The sequence below is a fragment of the Protobothrops mucrosquamatus genome, unplaced genomic scaffold, assembly GCF_001527695.2.
Source record: "Protobothrops mucrosquamatus isolate PMUCROS unplaced genomic scaffold, P.Mucros_1.0 scaffold77, whole genome shotgun sequence".
Lineage (NCBI taxonomy): Eukaryota > Metazoa > Chordata > Lepidosauria > Squamata > Viperidae > Protobothrops > Protobothrops mucrosquamatus.
The window spans coordinates 382788-404031 of NW_015386454.1; the positions used below are offsets into that span (position 1 = coordinate 382788).

The 21244-nt window shown below is 37.6% G+C and overlaps 1 protein-coding gene across 1 annotated transcript in view; it reads right to left on the reverse strand.

The window, feature by feature from the left end:
* Nucleotides 1–21244, reverse strand: part of LOC107284250 (cohesin subunit SA-2) — a 109554-nt gene that overhangs the window by 24708 nt on the left and 63602 nt on the right. The window contains exons 17-24 of the mRNA XM_015812276.1: nucleotides 20430–20547; nucleotides 19637–19737; nucleotides 11312–11404; nucleotides 11137–11226; nucleotides 10421–10624; nucleotides 4741–4817; nucleotides 2580–2667; nucleotides 2204–2284 (exon numbers count right to left, since the gene is read on the reverse strand). Coding sequence (XP_015667762.1) covers nucleotides 2204–2284; nucleotides 2580–2667; nucleotides 4741–4817; nucleotides 10421–10624; nucleotides 11137–11226; nucleotides 11312–11404; nucleotides 19637–19737; nucleotides 20430–20547 — 852 coding nt within the window. The remainder of the gene's footprint in view (nucleotides 1–2203; nucleotides 2285–2579; nucleotides 2668–4740; nucleotides 4818–10420; nucleotides 10625–11136; nucleotides 11227–11311; nucleotides 11405–19636; nucleotides 19738–20429; nucleotides 20548–21244) is intronic.

Here is a 21244-nt window from a genome sequence, read left to right on the forward strand (position 1 = left end):
TATGCAGAGCACATCATGAGAAAGGCAGGGCTAGATGAATCAAAAGTTGGAATTAAGATTGCCGGGAGAAATATCAACAACCTAAGATATGCAGATGATACCACTCTAATGGCAGAAAGTGAAGAGGAACTAAAGAGCCTCTTGATGCGGGTGAAGAAGGAGAGTGCAAAAGTTGGCTTGAAACTCAACATTAAGAAAAACAAGATCATGGCATCCGGCCCTCTCAATTGCTGGCAAATAGATGGGGAAGAAATGGAGGTAGTGACAGATTTTATCTTCCTGGGCTCCAAGATCACCACAGATGGGGACTGCATCCAAGAAATTAAAAGACGCTTGCTCCTGGGGAGGAAAGCTATGGCAAATCTAGACAGCATACTCAAAAGCAGAGACATCACCCTGCCAACAAAAGTACGTATAGTCAAGGCCATGGTTTTCCCAGTTGCAATGTATGGCTGTGAAAGTTGGACCATAAGAAAGGCTGAGCGCCAAAGAATTGAGGCCTTTCAACTATGGTGCTGGAGAAGACTCCTACGAGTCCCCTGGACTGCAAAGCGATCAAACTGGTCAGTCCTAGAGGAGATCAACCCTGACTTCTCTTTACAAGGCCAGATCCTGAAGTTGAAACTCAAGTACTTTGGCCACCTAATGAGAAGGAAGGACTCACTGGAGAAGAGCCTAATGCTGGGAAAGATTGAGGGCAATAGAAAAACGGGACGACAGAGAATGAGGTGGCTGGATGGAGTCACTGAAGCAGTAGACGTGAGCTTAAATGGACTCCAGAAGATGGTAGAGGACAGGAAGGCCTGGAGGAATGTTGTCCATGGGGTCGCAATGGGTCGGACACAACTTCACATCTAACAACAACAAGCTCTATACGTATGCTGTATATAGTATGTTTAAATGTGTGTTCTGCATGTGTACACTTAGAGAGCAAGCAACTAAATTTCATTTTTAATGTATGCCATTCTGCCCACAGTAAAAATGACAATAAAGGTTATCTATCTAAAATTCCCTTTCAGCTATTCAGTATTTCATCTTTGAATGTTACTGGGTTAAAAAAGAAGCTCAGATGTATTTTTTTCAGATCATTAAAGGGCTGATATAGGTTATGAGAAATCTTAGGAAGAAATATGAGATAGCCTGATTAAGGTCATTTCCTCTTTATATTCTGAAAGTTTCATTCCAAAATATATTGTTTTGATTGGTACAAATATTCAACAACTTTTTTTCTTATCCTATGTTTAATAATCTGTCAAAAATCCAGATTTCAAACTGGACAAGAAGTTCCGCTTTAGTTATTTTCCAAAGAATTCCCTACACCCATACCTCTCAGAAAACCAAAATACCCATGCTAAGAACCAGTAATTTATTTAAAATATCATAAATACTTGCAATATATTTAATTGTTTTGGATACAATCTCATGATAAGATGTATGAAAGAAATAGTACAAATATAAAGCAAGGCTTTAATGGGATTTCCTTGCTTTTTCCATGACTCTACATCTACAGACTGGATACCCCACTTATTGGACATGCAAGTTGCAAACTAAAGCAGTATATAATAATAAGAGCAAACAATAAATTAATAAACTAATAATTTATATCCCAAAATTATATACTTTTTAAAAATACAGATTATATTAAAAAGCAACCCTGGCATGACTTTCCACAGCTTGTGGCCAGTATACATATGATCAAAAAATACTATGATCTTATCAAGGTTACACTGATTTCCTAATAGATAGTTTATCTCTACCTAAACTTTTACTCCTCCAAATTAAGATCAGCCCTGATATTATACATCGAACATTGTTCTATTGAATTAGCAAGGAAAAAGTGAGATAGAATATATTTTGTACAAAAATTTCTAAATAACTCTGGATTGGGAATCTGAACAATTGTGTCTATGAACTACCTCCTGTATTGGAAGTATGAGTTTGAATAATATTATCACTCTAAATCATGGGTGCCCAACCTTTTGGCTTGCTTGGGCCGCAATGAGTGAAAGGGAATCCTCTTAGGCAGCATATAAAATATATAATATAGTTAATGTATATAAATCACATAATAATATTAAAAGTTTACGATCTTGTGAGGCTGTATTACTAGCTGACCAAGGCTGCAGATTGGACACATCTGCTCTAAACTGACTAACATAGATAAATATGTAAAAAAAATTCTAATCATTATTATGAGCCTAACCTTGGAAGATGGAGAATCTGCCATTGAAGGGAGCTGCCAAAGTAGTGCAAAATAAGCACACTGTAAAGAAGGCAAAATAATCTGCAAAAGAGACAAGCAAGCAAAAGCATGATCACAATTTAAGTATGTCCTATCTAGAGCCCACAAAAACCTGTATCATTATGATAAATCTAATGCTTTAGCTGTAACAGATTACTATGAATAATACAGGCTGAGTCACTAAATTAAGAATTTATTTGCCACATTAATTAATTTCATATTAGCTGAAATTCAGTCTAATAAAATACAAAATTAGGAACATTCAAATTTAACAAGGATGTTCAAACAAGAAATATATTTGGGAGGGCACATATAGTCAATGCTCAGTTAAAATTACCTGAATAGGTAAAGGTCTCTGTTCCAACTCAGAAACAAGAAGCTTATACATCTTGTCATAGAGGTTCCATTTGGTGAGATCATGGGCACTACACAATCCAGAAAGAAATAAAACATAAGCCCAAATAATTTCAAAGTCATAACAATTTCACTTTGAATAGTATGTTGCTACTGACATGTCTGTTCTACATTCACTTAATTTTGTCTTCAAAAAGTCTCCAAAATTTCCCAGGCTAGCAATATTGAAAACACAATATAGATTAAATTAGTTTATTTATTTTTTTAAAAAATGAAATTATTTGTCTCAGGGGAGTAAATGGAAGTGGTCTTTTTAACCAGTACCACTTATAGAAAACCAAAGATCTCTTTAATTTCAAGCAATAACATACAGATAATCCCTGAGTTACAACAGTTCACTTAGTGACCATTTGAAGTTACACAATAACCCCCAAGTATTTACGAAATTACGAATGTTGCAGCACCACAGCAGTCGTTCACCCTTACGAATGACCACAGTGGCCCTGCAACATTCACCCTGCCTATTCCTCCCCCCACTCCCCACAATTGCTTCCCCTTTTCCATCCCATCGTGCCAGGTCACTTACCTGGTGAAGATTTGTCTCCTTTCGGCCACGGTTTCTTTGACGATTTCGCTTCCAGCATCCGATCAACTTGCAAACACTTTTCACATGCCAAGAATGAAATGTTCTGGGCGCGGTGATCTCGCGGGACTTCAGGCCGCAAGATCACGGCATCCAGAACATTTCACTTTCGACGCAAAACATTTGCAAGCCGACGGGATGCTTTGAGGCAGCCCGTCCCTTCAGCTTGCAAACATTTTGCATGGAGACTGGAAGCTTCTGGGCACTGTGATCTCGCGGGGGAGAGGCAATTACACATATCTCAGTGGGTCAGGGGAGGCCTTGGGTGGTCTTAAGCAAGTGGCCTGTTTCATCACTAGGCCCTGCCATGGCCTTTCCCACCCTGAGATACCTCATGTGCATCTAACGACCCACACATTCGATTAGCAAATGTGTGTGCAAAAGCAGGGAGTTTTCATGTTCATTTTACGTGATTCACTCCAACGAATCCTAGGGTTACGAATGTAATTGGCAGGCTCCATTACATTCATAACCCGAGGACTATCTGTATAGGTATTTTATTTGACTTCTGCTAAAACATTTTTGTTACCAAAATTCTGTATTAGAATAAGTTAATGCATTGTGTTGAGATCATCTAGCATACCATCTAGGCACTGAAAGGGTCAACAGGACATTTTTTAAAGAAATTAAATTTATCCAAAAAACAAACATAAGCACTCATAAGCACCAAGGAATTCTGAAACCTCTGACATTTTTCAAGTAAACTCTTGAGTATTATTTGAAAAGCAATTTTAATTCTAACACCCATTTTTTCTTTTAACTGGGGAGCTGCACTCTCTCTTCTTTCCTTGTGCTTTGTCTGGGGATCACAGATAACATGTTAAGAGATCACCAAAGTAGAGGGGGCGAAATGTTTGATGTTTGGCCCTGTTTTCCAGTGGGCTGAAAGGGAGAAAATGGATGCCAGGTCTCAGAAAGCTCAAGCCAGAGTTCTCTAGTGGTAGCAAATCATACCTAAGCAATTCTCAAGTATCCCATTAGTCTTAAAGAATTCTTCCCTCAGCACTGTGTATTTGCTTCTTTCAGCCTTTTGATACTTGATTCTGGATCACTGTACTCCTGTGGACATAGGGATTATGTCCCAAAATCCAAGCTGCTATATTAGATGCCAGGCTTGAGAAGTTGGTTGTTCCCCAATAATCTCTTGGGGCTTATATTTGTGGTTTCAATGGCTTCCCAAGCCATTTATTAGATCCTTTTCTCAGAAGACAAGCCATTTAAAAGTATTAAAGTTATTTTAATGGGTTTTAAACATTCACTTTCCCCCACACCCTTCCAGTTCAAAACCAAAAGGAGGGGAAGGAGACTGAAAATTTTCATCCTTGTTCATTCCAGAGAGGAGTCTGTGATCTGTAAATGAGAGAGGGAATCCAGACCACTAGCTACAACTTGGTTCTTTCTCTTGGACTGTGTAGGCGAAGCACCTAATGCTAACTACTGTATACTGGGTTACACAGCATCAAAATGTGGAATGAGGAATTGGAATAAAAAAAAAACTCACTTATGAAAAGCAGCTATTTGTCGCAAAGTGCAGGTCAGATGCTGAATTCCTTCTTCTTCTGCAGAAACACCATCTTCCTAGAATCATATGCAAAAAAAAGCTGAGCTGTGCTTGAATAGCTAACTGCCTGTCCTCATTAGAAGTTTGTCATAAATGTCTTTCTACTGCTTGCAGCTATTTAACATTTAAACAAAATGTTAAAAATCTTAAGAGGTGAAAGGGACTAGCTGCATGCCTGTCTCCTCTTCCTATACACACAGACACATAGCACTCCCTATATCCATGGTCCATACTCCAGCGCTATGTATACTCCCTTTCAAATTGTTTTCATTTCAATGATCGTTGATGTTACATGCAAGTTGCCTTAGTAGAATTGAAAGGGAAGATATAAATAATTCTAAAAAACAGAGAAATTGCAATAGCACTAATAGAGTCAGCCCTTCAGAGTAGTCCAGACAAGAAACCAATAACCATGTGTAGTGACAATTTATTGTATGCTTACAGTGACAGAAACTTGCAAGTCTGAAACACTTCCCCCCTCCCCTGCCCTCAGTGTTCAGAGAACTAAGGAGTTTCCTTCTGAGACCCTTTCTCCACTCCCACTCCTCCTCTAGACTGATTTTGTTTATCAGTATATTGTCTAGGCTGTACCTCTTCCTCCTGTCTCTCAAAGATATTTTCACAAACTGTTACAAATAATTATTGTTTCTTTGGTCCAATATGTGGTTCAGCTCCCTTTAAAGGTTGCCACCTCTAAAGCCCTATATGGCTTGGGATCAGATTATTTGAAATATCTTTTCCCAGTCACATCTACCTGACCCACTAGAGCCGGGGTGTCAAACTGCCGGCCCGTGGGCTGGACGTATCATGCGGAAGCCGCACCCACCTCATTGTCAGCAATGGCCAAACTTTCCTGATACGTTGCGCGATGTAGAGCAAGGAGGCAGGGAATGTTATAGGTCTCCTCTCCTAAGGAGGTACATCTAAAGGGACCAAGAAGAAGGGCTTTCTTTGTGGGAGTTCCTTCCCTATGGAACATCCCCTCATTAAGATAAGATTAGCCCCCACTTTGACACTCTTTTACAAGGCCCTGAAGACCTAGTTTTGCCAACAGGCCTAGGGAACCCAGAGTGAGATGGAGCCAATCAAGTGGCTTATTTGATTGACTGATTGTTCTCACCAGGGGATGTTCTCCTCCGGAAGATGGAGTTCAGGATGGTATGAAAATCTTTAAAGTGCATTTCTCTTGATGACAAACATGTCATCCACATAGTTGCACCAGAACTTAGGTGTGTAGTTCTGAAATGCACAGTGTTCTAGTTCATGCAGGACTGTTTCTCCAATTACTCCTGATATTGGGGATCCCATGGGTGTCCCTTTTATTTGTTCGTACATTTCGCTTTTGAATGTGAAGAAGTGGAGTAGCTTCATGATTTGTGTCCTGTTAGCTTGTTCTGATCTGTGTTGCATTCTTCTTCTAGTTTTCTATCTATTATTTCATATGCTAGATGGGGAGGGAGGGATGTAAATTGGGACACTACATCAAAGGAGACCATGGTCTCATCAGGAACCACATTTAAGCCTTGTAATTTTGTCAGAAATTGTGTGGATGATGTGACTGTGCTGTTCAAGGGTTGGATCAGGAAGCTTAAGTTTTGTGACAGCCATTTAGCCAGGTTATATGAAAGAGAAAGGAAGAAACAAGATACGAAACCAACCACATGGCACACCCTGCCATACATCAAAAACATTTTGAAAGCTGTAGAATGCAGTTTCCGAGATCTGCAAGTGGGCATTGCATACCGCCCAGAGGCTACCATACAAGGACAAATTATGCATTGTAAAGATCGCTTGTAGGTGGGAGATACTTCCAATGTAATCTACCAAATCCCCTGCATAGATTGTTCCTGTGATTATGTAGGTAGGACAGACAGGAAGGAAGCTAACCACCAGATTGCAAAAACACAAGCGAGAGGTCAGATGAGGACACCCGAATTCATTGGTAGTCTCACACTGAAATGAACAAGGACACACATTCAACTTTGCAGCTATTAAGATTGTTGGACAGGCAGAAAAACAGCCAAGGAAGTGATTGAAGTCTGGGAAACAAGCCCTTCATCAGTCAACAGGAGTGCTAATTTACCATCAGCCTATCACCTACTTAGAAGGCGAGGGCTGGGCAGCACAAGCAAACAGCCAACGACTTAAAAGCCAGCCATCAACACACTTCAATCAGCATCTAAAAAGCCACATATAACAGGTACCATTTAAATACCATACACAGAACAGTACACACTCTGCTAGAGAGAAGTTCCCTAAAGATGGGCTCCAGCACGAGTCCAAAAGCTCAGAAGACAAAATTTCTGGTCCCAGTGATCGACCCAGATTAGATCCTTCAGCATTATCCTGGGACACGAATATTTGCCTTCATTCATGAAACTTATCCTGTCTTTGAACACTTAGAAAGGAACTAAAATTACTTGTTTTCTGGATTTCCTCACATTCAGTGTGATGCACACATTTTCCTGCTAACTGTATTCAGAAAGGGCACCGAGAATAGGGAAAGCTGGCCGTATCCAGACCTGAATGTTCATACAACTATGTACCTCAGTACAAATCTTCCTCTACTGTAATTTATTATCTTCACTAAAAATTTATCTATTTCTCTCAAATTACAAGGGCTCAATGCGTCTTTGAATCAGGGTTTTTCCAGTTACTAAGCTCTTTTTGAAGAGTAGTTACCCTGCCAATTCATTGAGGGCTTTTAAATATTTAATTGGTTCTTTATTTTATTGGGATTTTTATGACCTAGGCTTTACTTGTTTTTTATTGCAGTTTCATGTGTGGTTGATCCATGCCCTGGTAAGAAAAGAATAGAGCTATGCATCGATAAAATAAAATAAATGATTCTCCTTCCCTTTGGGGGAGACCATTCATTTGATTGGTCAAAATATATGTGTCTCTATGTTTTTAGTCATAAAAATTATTGCTAAAACACTTTTTTAGAAGAGAGACTGGTTACGCTCAATGGAAGCCTTTGAATTCCATTGTTTTACAATTACAGACAAACATAGAATTTTAAAGATCATGGAAAATGCAGTAGTTATCAACTATAAAATAGCTTAATGATACAAGGCAATTTTATTAAATAGTCCTTTTCTTGCAGTCTTAGAAAGCAATATCCAACTGCTATCTAATTTTCACAACTAAAATTGAATTCCTCTTTATTTTTTCCCATTATGTTTCTACCCTTGATTCCCAATGCTGACATATGTGGACATGTTAAATCTCTTTACGAAAAATGCCTTCACTAGCATGATGCAGCAAATTTGAAGAACTAGAACTTAAAATTAAACAAATTTAGTTAATTCTCTTAGTTTTCACATTATTTATAAAACCTTTATCTTTGTTTTCATTGTTAACTACAATTCCAAAATGATTGTGTGATCAGATTATAGAAACTAAGATGTACAATGCAAAATTTTGCTGACTTCACTGCATAAATTACAAGGCTGGTACAAAATGTATTATTCTTTTTTATCCACAACCAAAATAAATATGGTGTTTGAATCTGACTAATACATTTTTTTAAAAAAAAAAGCTGTCAGGATGAACACTTACCCAGTGGAATGACATCTGTTAGTCATGGCACAGTTGATCAACTGTTATTGAACTAAGTCTGCAGGCTATTCATATTTCCAACAGCTGCTCTTATATATTCTTAGAACCAACTAAAACCTTTTCAAGTATTTTTACAGTCCCCTTCCTCAACATATGCACAGAAATACAAATCCCAAAGCCATATTTAGCATTTAAAACATCTTACAAATATTTTCAACCAGCAACAAAACTTTAAAAGCAATGTAAGATAATGTTCTTATAAGCCACAATATGAAATAAGATATATTTTATTTCCAAATTAATTCCTCTTTTAAATTAGTTTTTTCTGAATAGATTTCAGTAGACAATCAACAAAATACAGGCTTTTAAATAATCCCAAAATAAAATATAACCTTCAAAACGAAATAAATATCACTCTGTTCTTTCATTTTATTGTTATTTTTAGGACCAAGGAGAAGAAGTGGTTCATAAGGGCTTTAGCTGATTTAATGTGCTTTCACACTATTGTATATGCTTTTATATTTTTATAATATAGTTTTATTTTGTTGTGTAACTTTGAACTATTTCTTTAAAGAAAGGAGAAGTAGGAAAGTCTTAAATAAAATGTTTTTTAAAAAAATGTAAATTTTGGCAAGAACATTCACAATGTACACTCCAAAGAAGTATATCAAATTCTAACATTTTTTCTACTGAAATATTTAATGCATTAGTCCTGTAGCAAGCAATTCAGACATGTGCCTGAATTATCTGATGCATACACAACTGTTCATGGCGGTCTATGCCCAAATCAAAATACGTGTTTTGAAAGTTTCAGGAAGGGAAGAGGACTATTTTGTGATTTGTGGAGAAAAGTGGGAAGAAGCACTGGAAGATTGTAAAAGGGAAAAGGGGAGGACCTATGAAAGGGTGCAGGGATGCCAGTGAGAAATGTCATACTGGAATGTTGGCCTAGAAGCATCTCAAGGAAAGCCCTAGGAGGACTAGCTGAGAGCATTAGCAGGATATGCAATGTTGAGATTAGCTGAAAAGAGATAGAAAAAAACTGCTCCATAAAATACCTAGATTCAGATCATTCCAGGTTTTATTTCTGCCAAATCACAGCTAATCCAAACTGCCTGATACAACTCCCAGAATGTGATAGTTGAAACAAAACCTTTTCTGTACAATGTACAGAATTTCTGTACACTCCTACAGGATTGTAATACATTCTTTAAAGGAAACAAAAGACTAATACTAAACCTTGAATGACTTCATATATGATCAGTCTACAATATTTTTCTATAGGAAGTCCACCATGATACACATTTTCATTTTATCATATGTACTACTGTCTTGCCTTAACATGTGCATCATAGATATCTTTACTAATTCAGAGGTAGCAACAATGAAAGTAGGTAATTCCTTCATGGGGTGTCTGAATTATCCTCACAACTGGAGAGAAGGGAACAAATAAACTACAGAAGGGACAAGAATCTCAGTATTGTGACTGACAAACAATCATATGTACAAAATATTAGATAATTTTGGCTTCATATTGACATATAGGGAGGGAAATGGCTCAGCAGTTAAAGATGCTGAGCTTGTCAGTTGGAAAGCTGACAACACCTGAGCACCATGCGATGGGATGAGCTCCCATTCTCACCCCAGCTCCTGTCTACCTAGCAGTTCAAAAGCATGCAAATGTGAGTAGATAAATAGGTACCACTTCAATGGGAAGGTAACAGTATTTCATGCATCTCAGTGTATAGTCATACTGGTCAGATGACCATGGAAATGTCTTCAGACAATGCTGGCTCTCTTGGCTAAGAAACAAGATGAGCACCGCCCCCTAGAGTCAGACACGACTGGAAAGGGGAAAACCTTTACCTTTTACCTATTGATATAATTTAATAATTTTTTCCTAGTTTGTAAATTAATCATATATGAAAATGGCATTTGCTTGTATATCTCAGTTCTCACTAACATAAAAACAGTGTATTTTACAGTTTAGAAAAAAAATCACTATTTTGTTCCAGATATCTAAGTTTTGCTTCTGATTAAATACAAAACTCATATTTACCTTATGCCAAAAAATACCTAGTAGTTGATTTAGTTTCTCCACCCATTCATTCACCAGTTCAGCTCTAGCAAAAGCCACTTGGTTATGAATAGTAAGTTCTTCTCTGGAAAGAATACTGTATAGCCTGGAGCAGGTCTCTAGGATATTAGTGTTTGAGTGTATCATTACAATGGCTTTTACCTCTCTCAATAAAGCATCGAGGTCCTGCAAGAAAAGGAATTATTAATATCCTAAACAGTAGTAGATTACTTAAACCAGTGTTGTCCACAAATGGTACTGTACTCAGTTTGAATTTAGGAGCATATTTGTTTAGCCTTAAATGCATTATAAGCCTCGAACAAGGCACTGCATAGTTACAATATAAAATAAGAAATATAAAGTCTAATTCATAAATCAGGTTTATCATCAAACCTCGCAGAGCATTTAGCGCAGTTAGATGTGCAGAAATAAAAGGTGAATAATCAAGAAGATTCCATATCTGCAGAGTCTGAAAAATTACCCTTCAAATTATTTCAGGTGAAACTGCTTTTGTGGCAAAGGCCATATTTTCTCACCATGTCCCAGGCATCATTTCAATTTTTAAGAAGGGTGATGAAAACAAACATAATAATGGTATTTATTTCAGTAGTAAAAATGAAACAATCAATGAATGACATTTTTTTCACCATATTTCTCACAATTTTCTATCTCCCCATCCGTCATAAAAGTAAATTCACCTTATTGAATGAACTAGTACTGTACCGCTCTAAATCAAAATACTGTGAGATCTGCAGAAGGTTTGTCACTTTTTCTGTATCTAGTGAATACTGCAAAGGAAAACAGGATATTAGTGTGCTGCTAAAATTCAAATTAGTTATTGAATATGCATTCACAAGCGCAGCTGCACATTACCTTTGCCAAGAGTCGAGGAAGAACCACAATAAAGTGTTCAGTAATTTTAGCACAATCTTCCATTTGTATTTTCTTCTCTTTGGTAGACAAGATCTATAGACAAAGCACTTTGTTGTAATTATAATCCTGCCACTGTTCATGATTGAAATGAGCTGCATGATTCAAATTCTATATGGCAAATTACTAGGTATGAAAGTATCAAACTGCTTGAAATGTAGTCAATTTATTTAAAGAAATTATCATTTTTTGAGCATGGCTATGTACTGTAAATTAGCTGCTTTGAATCCTTTTTCTATTCTAAGATATATCCATGTTTGAGCAAGGGAAAAGAGAACACAGATAAAGAAACCTGTAGGCATTCCAAACATATCAGTGGTTTAGAAAGAGTTCACCACTTCTAGGTTCTAAGAACAAGCTGTGCATATCTTGCAACTCTTTCAATAGCAACAAGTTGGTACTCTGTAGGATCATGGCTAAATAAACATTTTCACCAGCAAAATAGAACTGCTTTGAAATTGTAGTTAATAAACAAATCTTAGAAGGTCAGAGTGATTTGTAGTTGCAACATGATCATGGTTTGTTTCCAGTTTTAACATATGCACTTAAATTCACATATTATTCCAAACATAACAATAAACTGTGATTTCATCCAGTTGGGAAGCATTCCATTAGGTTCAAAGAGGGGAGGGAACCTATAAATATAGGAAATGTTCCCAATCCCCTAAAATATCCTTCCCAACGTAGTGCCTTTAAGTTGTGCTGACAACGTAAGAGCCTGATTGAAGGGGTATCCTAGTCCCTGAAAGAATAAAACCAGCATGCAGTATATCTGAGCAATGGTTTCCTTGGGTACAACAGGCATCTGCTCTCTGAGTAGGAGCTGTGAATCCAAGTCAACTGTTAAGTTGTGCACTAGTCTTGAATAAGGAATGCATTCCCTATTGCCACAAATTCTTTTATTGGAAAAGACACAACCCTTTGAGTAAGCATTTAAGATTGCTTCTTTTTCTCAAACTACAAAGCAAAAGAGGACTGCTCTACAATAATCCTAATATGGCATTGGTATGAGTTTGGATGGCCTCTATTGTAGGCAGAATGAGGCTAGTGCATCCATCCTTGATCAACTTGACCTCTTGGCAGCTTTTGATACCATCGACTTTGGTATTCTTCTGTATCAGCTCCAATGGGAAATAACAAGCCCACTGGTTCCAGGACTATACCAATTTTGGTGCTGGATGGGTCTGCCCTGCCCCCAACAGACCTAATGCACAATTTGGGGGTTGTTCTAGCCTTATGACTCCTGCTCGATGAAAAGCTGGCAATTGTGGCTTTGAGGATCTTTGCATAGTTTTGTCTTGTGCACCAGTTCTGCTCATTCCTGGTTCAGCAGCCCTGCTTACATTCACTTATGCCCTAGTCACTTCCAGATTGGACTACTGCAAGGCTTTTCAACCGGTGGTACGCATACCACCTGTGTTACTTTGGCATATGGCAGGTGATACGTGACCGTCCTAGAGAAGTGTAGTGGGGGAGGGGAATGAGCTGAAGCGACCCAAGCCTGAGGGAGAGGCAACTGGAGCTGCAGGACTGACTGGGCTTGGCTGAGGAATTCTGGGAATTGTCCACGAGTCCTAAAAATGCCAAGTTTGAAGACCCCTGAGCTAGCTGGTAGTGGTGCATATTAATAAATATGGATAAATTCATCATACATTTGTCAGTGCAAAGGGAAAGTGATTCAGCAAAGGAACAGCTGCTGAAGAAATTAAAACCGGTACTTTTTTACTTTTTTCTACAGTTTGTAACATTTTATTAGATTATAAAATAAAATACAAAAATACAAAAGCAAATAGTAGCATGCAATGGGGAGGAAAAAGGGGGGGAAAGTGAGGGGGAGAAGGGAAAAAGAACAGACTTCCTCTGTTGCAGTAGATGGAAGCACTAACATTGAACCTCAACTTTTTACTTTTCCATAATATTATAAACTAGCCATTTCTATAACAACAAATGAATCTAATCAGTAAAACGCAAAATCCCCCCCCCTTTCTTTTCGTCATCAAGTTTTTGACACCTTGCTAAGCACTGGTGGTACTCAAATATTGTTATGTCCTAAAAGTGGTACAATCTGTGAAAAGGTTGAAAAGCCTTGGACTACTGCATTATGCTTTACATGGGGCTGTCCCTGAAGAATACCCAGATACTTTAGAATGCAGAGGGGCAGGCAGTTATGTGTGCTCCTACACCAGTGCATGTCACCTCTGCTGTGGTCCAACTCAATGTGCTGGTTTTAATCTTTAAAGTCCTTCATGGCATGGGATTGAGTTATCTGAGGAACTGCCTTTACTTGGCCAGTGTATAGCACAATTCAATATGTGGCTAAAGGAGTGGAGTAAAGGGGAAGGCTTTGGATATATTAGTCACGATGTCAGCAGCTGGTCCAATGAAAAAATGTACAAAAGATATGGTTTGCATCCATCAAAGAAAGGGACTGAGTTATCCGGCTATAAATTCACAGATTTTCTGGAGAAATATTTAAACTAAACAGTGGGGACAGTGAGCTAATTGATAAAGAACATCCCTGTCCCCGGCAATCTAAAAATTATAGGGCTACCAGTGCATGTAACATAGATATGTATGTGGACAAGAACATCAACCTTGCTGTCAAGCAAAATCAAGCTTTTAATAGCGACTGCCACACAAAGTGCACTAACCAAACAGGTAATAAGACAATAGGGGAATTCAGACACCACACAGGTTATATAGAAAGTAAACACAGGGCCAGTCATAAAGAACTCAAATGTCTATACACCAATGCACAGAGTATGAACAGCAAACAGGGTGAACTAGAAATTCAGGTTAATGAGGGCAGATATGATATTGTTGCCATTACGGAAACATGGTGGGATGAAACCCACAAATGGAACACACAGCTAGAGGGATTTAAATTTAAAAGAAACAGACCAAACAAAAGAGGTGGAGTTGCTCTCTATATAAGAAATAACTACCATCTCTACAGAAATAGAGCACAACAATAATGAAAACTGTCTTGAATGCATTTGGGTCAATATAAAAGGGGGGGGGACGACATTACCATAGGTGTATACTATAGGCCACCCAACCAAACAGAGGAAATAGATGAACTTTTTGCTAGTCAGCTAACTAAGGTATGTAGGAAGCACATCACAATAGTAATGGGGGACTTTAACTACCCTGACATCAACTGGGAGACAAACTCTGCACCAAGTGGAAGATCAAACAGATTCCTGACAAACCTGGGCAGACAACTTTGTCTCCCAAAAAGTAGAGAAGGAAACTAGGGGATTAGCCATTTTGAATCTAATTCTCATTAACAGAGATGAAATGATAGAAGGTGTTGAAGCCATAGGAACCTTGGGAGGAAGTGATCATGCAATATTGGAATTCAACATTATGGAAGCACAAGCAATAGAACACAGTCAAACTGGAGTCTTGGACTTCAAGAGAGCTAATTTCAATAAACTTAGAGAGGGTTTGGGAAGGATTCCATGGATGAGAATCCTCCAGGGGAAAACAACTCAAGAAGCTTGGGAAATTTTGAAAAGTGAGATAATAAAAGCCCAGTTTAGCACAATACCAACAAAGAGGAAAAATAACAGTTCTCAAAAGAAACCAGCATGGCTGCATAAAGAACTCTCTGATAAATTGAAAGATAAAAAGGACAAGCATAGAAAGTGGAAAGAGGGGCACATAACTAAGTCAGAATATCAGCAAATAGCCCGAGCCTGCAAAGATGAAGTGAGGAAAGCTAAGGCTCAAAATGAACTAAGGCTTGTGACCAAAATCAAAAATAACAAAAAAAGCTTCTTTCAACATGTAAAAAACAAGAAAAAAGTGAAGGAAACGATTGGTCCATTAGTGGGTAAAAGTGGCAAGAATGTGACAAGCAACAAGAAGAAAGCAGAACTATTTAACTCATTTTTCACATCTGTCTTTACACAAAGGGAAAAAACAGACCAACCTATCAAAAATAGTGCCATAAAAAACAGAATAGAAACACAAGTTAAGATAGGCAAGAAAATGGTAAGTGAGCACCTGTCCAGCCTAGCTGAATTCAAATCACCAGGACCAGATGGATTACACCCCAAGGTTCTCAAGGAACTGGCAGATGTGATCTCTGAAGCACTGAACTATATTTTTCAAAGATCCTGGAGCACTGGGGAACTACCAGAGGACTGGAAAAGAGCTGATGTAGTTCCCACCTTCAAAAAAGGAAAAAAATGGATCCAGGAAATTACAGACCTATCAGCCTGACCTCAATACCTGGGAAGATTCTGGAAAAGATAATCAAACAACGAATCAGCGAACACCTACAGGCAAACAAAGTCATTACTAAAAGCCAACATGGGTTTGTCAAAAACAGATCATGCCAGACAAATCTTATTGCATTCTTTGACCAAGTGACAAAATTAGTGGACCAGAGGAATGCTGTGGATATAATTTACTTGGACTTCAGTAAGGCATTTGACAAAGTAGATCACAACCTACTACTTGAGAAGATAGAAAAATGCGGGTTAGACAGCATCACCACCAGATGGATCCGTAGCTGGCTGACCGGCCGTATTCAGCGTGTGGTCCTCAATGGAACTGCATCTACATGGAGGGAAGTGTGTAGTGGGGTGCCCCAGGGCTCTGTTCTAGGCCCAGTGCTCTTCAACATCTTCATCAACAATTTGGACGAGGGGATAGATGGGGAACTCATCAAATTTGCAGACGACACCAAGCTTGCAGGAATAGCCAACACTCCAGAAGACAGGCTTAGGATATAGGAGGATCTGGACAGACTTGAACACTGGGCGCTATCTAACAAAATGAAATTCAATGGTGAAAAAAGTAAGTTTCTACATTTAGGCAAGAAAAACCAAATGTACAGGTATAGTATAGGGGGTACCTTGCTCAATAGTAGCAACTGTGAGAGGGATCTCGGAGTCCTAGTAGACAATCATTTAAATATGAGCCAGCAGTGTGCTGCAGCTGCCAAAAAAGCCAACACAGTGGTAGGCTGCATTAACAGTATTAATACCACTCTACAATGCCTTGGTAAGGCCACACTTGGAATACTGCATCCAGTTTTGGTCACCACGATGTAAAAAAGATGTTGAGACTCTAGAAAGAGTACAGAGAAGAGCAACAAAGATGATTAGGGGACTGGAGACTAAAACATATAAGGAAAGGTTGATGGAATTGGGTATGTCTAGTTTAATGAAGAGAAGGACGAGGGGGGACATGATAGCAGTGTTCCAATATCTCAGGGGCTGCCACAAAGAAGAGGGAGTCAAGCTATTTTCCAAAGCGCCTGAAGGCAGGACAAGAAGCAATGGATGGAAACTAATCAAGGAGAGAAGCAACCTAGAACTAAGGAGAAACTTCCTGACAGTTAGAACAATTAACCAGTGGAACAACCTGCCTCCAGAAGCGGTGAAGCTCCAACACTGGAAGTTTTTAAGAAGAAACTGGACAGCCATTTGTCCAAAATGGTATAGGGTTACCTGCCTGAGCAGGGGGTTGGACTTGATGACCTCCAAGGTCCCTTCAAACTTTATTTTTTATTATTGTTGTTGTTGTTGTTGTTGTTGTTGTTGTTGTTGTTATTATTATTATTATTATTATTATTATTATTATTATTATTATTATTATTATTATATCAATCTGCACCATCAGATCTGACAGACAGGACAAGTTGCAGGTTCCATCATCTAGGAATCTATATTTGGTGGGTCCTAGAAGAAGTGCCTTGTATGCCATGGCATCTGCATTATAGAACATGCTTCCCTCCAAATTTAGATTAGCTCCACCCCTTTTGATAGAATACCAGACACTTGCTGAGATGGCTGTATTATTGAGATGACCATTTTTGAGGACTTCCGGTTTTGCGCCTGTAGCGCACGGTCACAGGAGAGCAGAACTCCACTCCCCACGGCTAGTTTCCTCCTGCCTGGGGGACCCTAAAGGGGTCTGAAGTTGCCCCGTAGAGGCGACCGTGAAAGAGGGGTGCCCCATTGATCACGAAGTGACAGCAGTCGCTTCATTTGATCCGGGAGAAGCCTCCGACTCGACAGGAGAAAGGCTAGCATGATATCAGCGTCTAGCCCAAGCTACTTGCAGCCAAAGTCCAAGAGCACGAACCTGAACATCAGTGAACAGCGTGCTTAGAATTGGTGAGAATACTGATCTTCTCTATTCTATCTCTTAACTGAATCCTTGGGAAAGGCTCCCAAAGCAAGAAAATCTCCAAAAGTGAAGGGAGGGGACCACATCCCCACTCCCTCGTAGACGGAAGCGGCAAATTAATACTAAGGGAGAAAGAAATGTATTGAAATTCAACTTAAAATACTACAGTCTGGATAAATCTAGAAACTAAAAAAAAACAAAACCTGTTTAGACTGCACCTTAAAGGCTCTTGATGAAATTATAAAAAATATATAATAACAATAACTTTCTATTTGAAAAAACTGAAAAATGAACAATTACTGACACCTAGTGGAGAATCAGAACACAGAATACTAACAAAAAGGTTTCAGAAACTGGCAGGATGCCCAGAAACAACGAATAATCTGTTCCCTTGAAACTGTAAATAACCTTGAAGACAGCTGGGAACAAAGGAAGAGCCAGGCCAGCCATAAGATTAAAGAGTGTCTGAAAGAAAAATACTTGGACTGTTGTTTAAATTTAAGAACTGTTTACAGAAAAAGAAATTTTTTGGCTCTTGGCTAATCTTTTAGAGGAGAATTTACAGGAAGGACTTAAAGTGGCTTCCACATGGAAATCCGAAACAACTTTGAGGATTTAAATAAGCACATCTCTAATTTAAATCTGCAACTAAAAAACACTCAGGAAATAATGGCGAATGAACAAACAAATCAGGTAACAGAACACAAATTAGAAGAACACAATCAAATTGATGAAGCAACAAATGAAAAGAATTACAATTTAATACAAACAGGAAAAAATCTACAAGATTTTAATACAACAATAAAAACGGAATGGACTATAGGATTTCTAAGAGAATCATCAGAGTTTGGGAGACAGAAAGCAGATATTCTACTTATGTCATCTTTTGTATTCCCAACAATACTTGCAAAAACACAGGAACTGCCGGATAAGTGGATTATATCAACTTGGAAAGCTATTCGGCAAAAGAAGAAGACGAGAGAAAGATTCTAGAGATTTGACTTGCCCTATCAGCTGGAGTATTACATGAACAAACACTTGTTTGAATGTGGTTAAAAGAATAGGGAACTTTGAACATAAAAGAGCTCTATAACAAGAGGGATAAGAGATTTAAGTAATATAGTATGTTTTATAATACATGAGATGTAAAAATAGTGGGTTGATGTAACTTTTATTAATATAAGTGAAATATAAGCTGACTAAAAAGGATGTTATACCTAGATGCTATAAGATAGATAAGAAATACAGTATTTGTATAATGTATGAAATATGAAAACATTGGGATGGTGTACCTAAATGGGAAAATTTGGATATTTAGATGACTAATATTTGAAGAAATCATGACTGATAAGAAATGGATTGAATATAAAAGGGAAATTAAATTTAAACAAAAACTATGAAAATAGGATGCATGGTGAATTAATGAGATGGTTATAAGAATAATATAAGCTGGGGAAAAATGTTATACTAAGTGATTATTATTTGTATAAATATAAAAATGTATATATTTAATCATTCATATACTGAAAGAATTACATTTTGTTTAATATTGACAAAGGAAAATATAAAGGGGAGAAGGGAAGATCAAAGAAATATATTATTAATTAATATATTAATTATGGGATTATCAAATTTAATCATTACTGATGTTAATTTATTATTATTGTCTTTTTTTTCTTTTTAAAATGTAAACCAAGACAACACGCTGTACACCAGGCACTGGAGATTGTCATTGTTAAAAACCAATAATATATATATATACTGAGATGGCCATTTTATCTCTCTCATTACCCAAGGTTTGCATCTTTGGTTTTATATTTATTAATATAGATTTTTATATTTTATAGGTGTCGGTTTTTTACACTGTTTTTTTGTCTCACTGCTGTGCATAACCTAGAGTCGCTTTTGGTGATATGGGCTGCTATACAAATTCGATTAATAAAGAAACCCTAAGGTTCTGTGGGAATACTATGGTTTTCTTCCCTGCATTGGATATAAGTCAGGTATCACATTTGCTTTCCACCCACCATTTGGTTCTATCATTACAGAGAAATGGATTGCTGTCGCTATAAACAGAAGGTTTTTGCTACCAATAAAGTAAAAAAATAAAGCTCTACTGACTTTCTTGATTCCTCCTCTGCCTGTGGGAGGACCTTCAACAGCTTGTCGAACAGTTGCTAGGATTATTTCAATAAGGGCACTCTCCTGGACATCACTCAGTGCTGTAAACAAAACAATGGAGAATCTATTCAGTCTTCCTCAGAAAGAAGTAGAGTTCTGAGAATCTGGAAGCCCACAGTGACTTTAGCCATTAAACCTAGGAATGTTTTAATGTAACTAAAAAGACATTCTCTGTTTCTTTTCCTCTACAAATGATTTTGGGTTGTCTGATAGAGCTTACCCTACAGACTCAAATAAGAGACAAAGATCTAAGGGGAATCAATGAATGATAAAAAAGATCAAATGCTTATTAAGTAAGATAGATAAAACTAATAATTATTAATATGCCCTACATGGACATACATGTTTAGTACTTCAGGGTAAGTCTTAAAGCCTTAATCTGCTTCACTACAGTTTATTAAATTAAAATACACACACACAAAGGTGTCATAAATAATGGTATACAACACACTAAGCCAAACAAATCCTCTTATCACTTTCCAGAATTCATGAACTAGCAAGGCACTGCATTCTTTGCTCTGACATAAAACAGAAGTCAGATTAGCTAAGCTGCTCAGCCAAATTCTGAGTGGAGGACTGGTCTTCAGAGCACACAGCCTTTTAAACAAGTGTCTGTTTATGACACTGCTCCTGAAATTCTCATATCAACCTGGGTTCATATCACTGATGCTCTGGGTTGCCCTTTCAAAGCCAAAAGTAGCAATGAAAGCACTAAGCTTTATAGCCCACTTACCTCTTTTATGTTCTCTGGCATCCTCCAGTAAGAGAGCTGTCATGCGTTCCCAATCTTTCAATAAATGCACGCCACAATCCCACAGGCTGTCTACAAGATATATGACGTGGTTATGCAGCTAAAAAATAAAAGAAATAATCCAATAGGACAAGCTACCATTATGATCCTAGAAAGCAGTAAGGTCAAGCAGAAACTTGCATGTTTTCAATATCTCCTCAAAAGTAAAAATTCCCATGATACCAAATTTGATATCTAAACATATTTTCACTATAGTTCTGGGAATATCCCTTCTGATTGTAGCTTGTCATATTACTTTGCATTTAAAGATGTACAACAAAAGTGCTAAAAAATAAGAAATACTCCTTTGGTCACTTTAAACATTCATCATTTCAAGATCAGTTATTAGAATACATTCAGAAAGAACATATTTTGCCAATGTATAAACTAGCCTAACTTTGGACAGGCCTTCAAATAGCCATACCCACATTAAAATTGTAGACTTTTAAGTTCAACAGGAGTTTAACTTAATAACAGTGAAACAATTCATATGACAAGTTAGTTGTTTGAATGCATTACAATTTATCACATTCCTTAACCAAGAAAATGAACTGCCTTGGCTGTTTAAAAAGTGTGTATGTTGAAACATACACACTCAAAAGTTAGCCTTTCAACAGTTTCAATAAAAGATATAATCAGGTGTTTATTATTAACTCAATCTTTTCCCTTCATTTCTTCAGGCATATTTTTCAAAACAAATTCTAATTCATTGTATTCTCCAAATCTTCCACTATACTGTAATTACAATTATCCAAAAC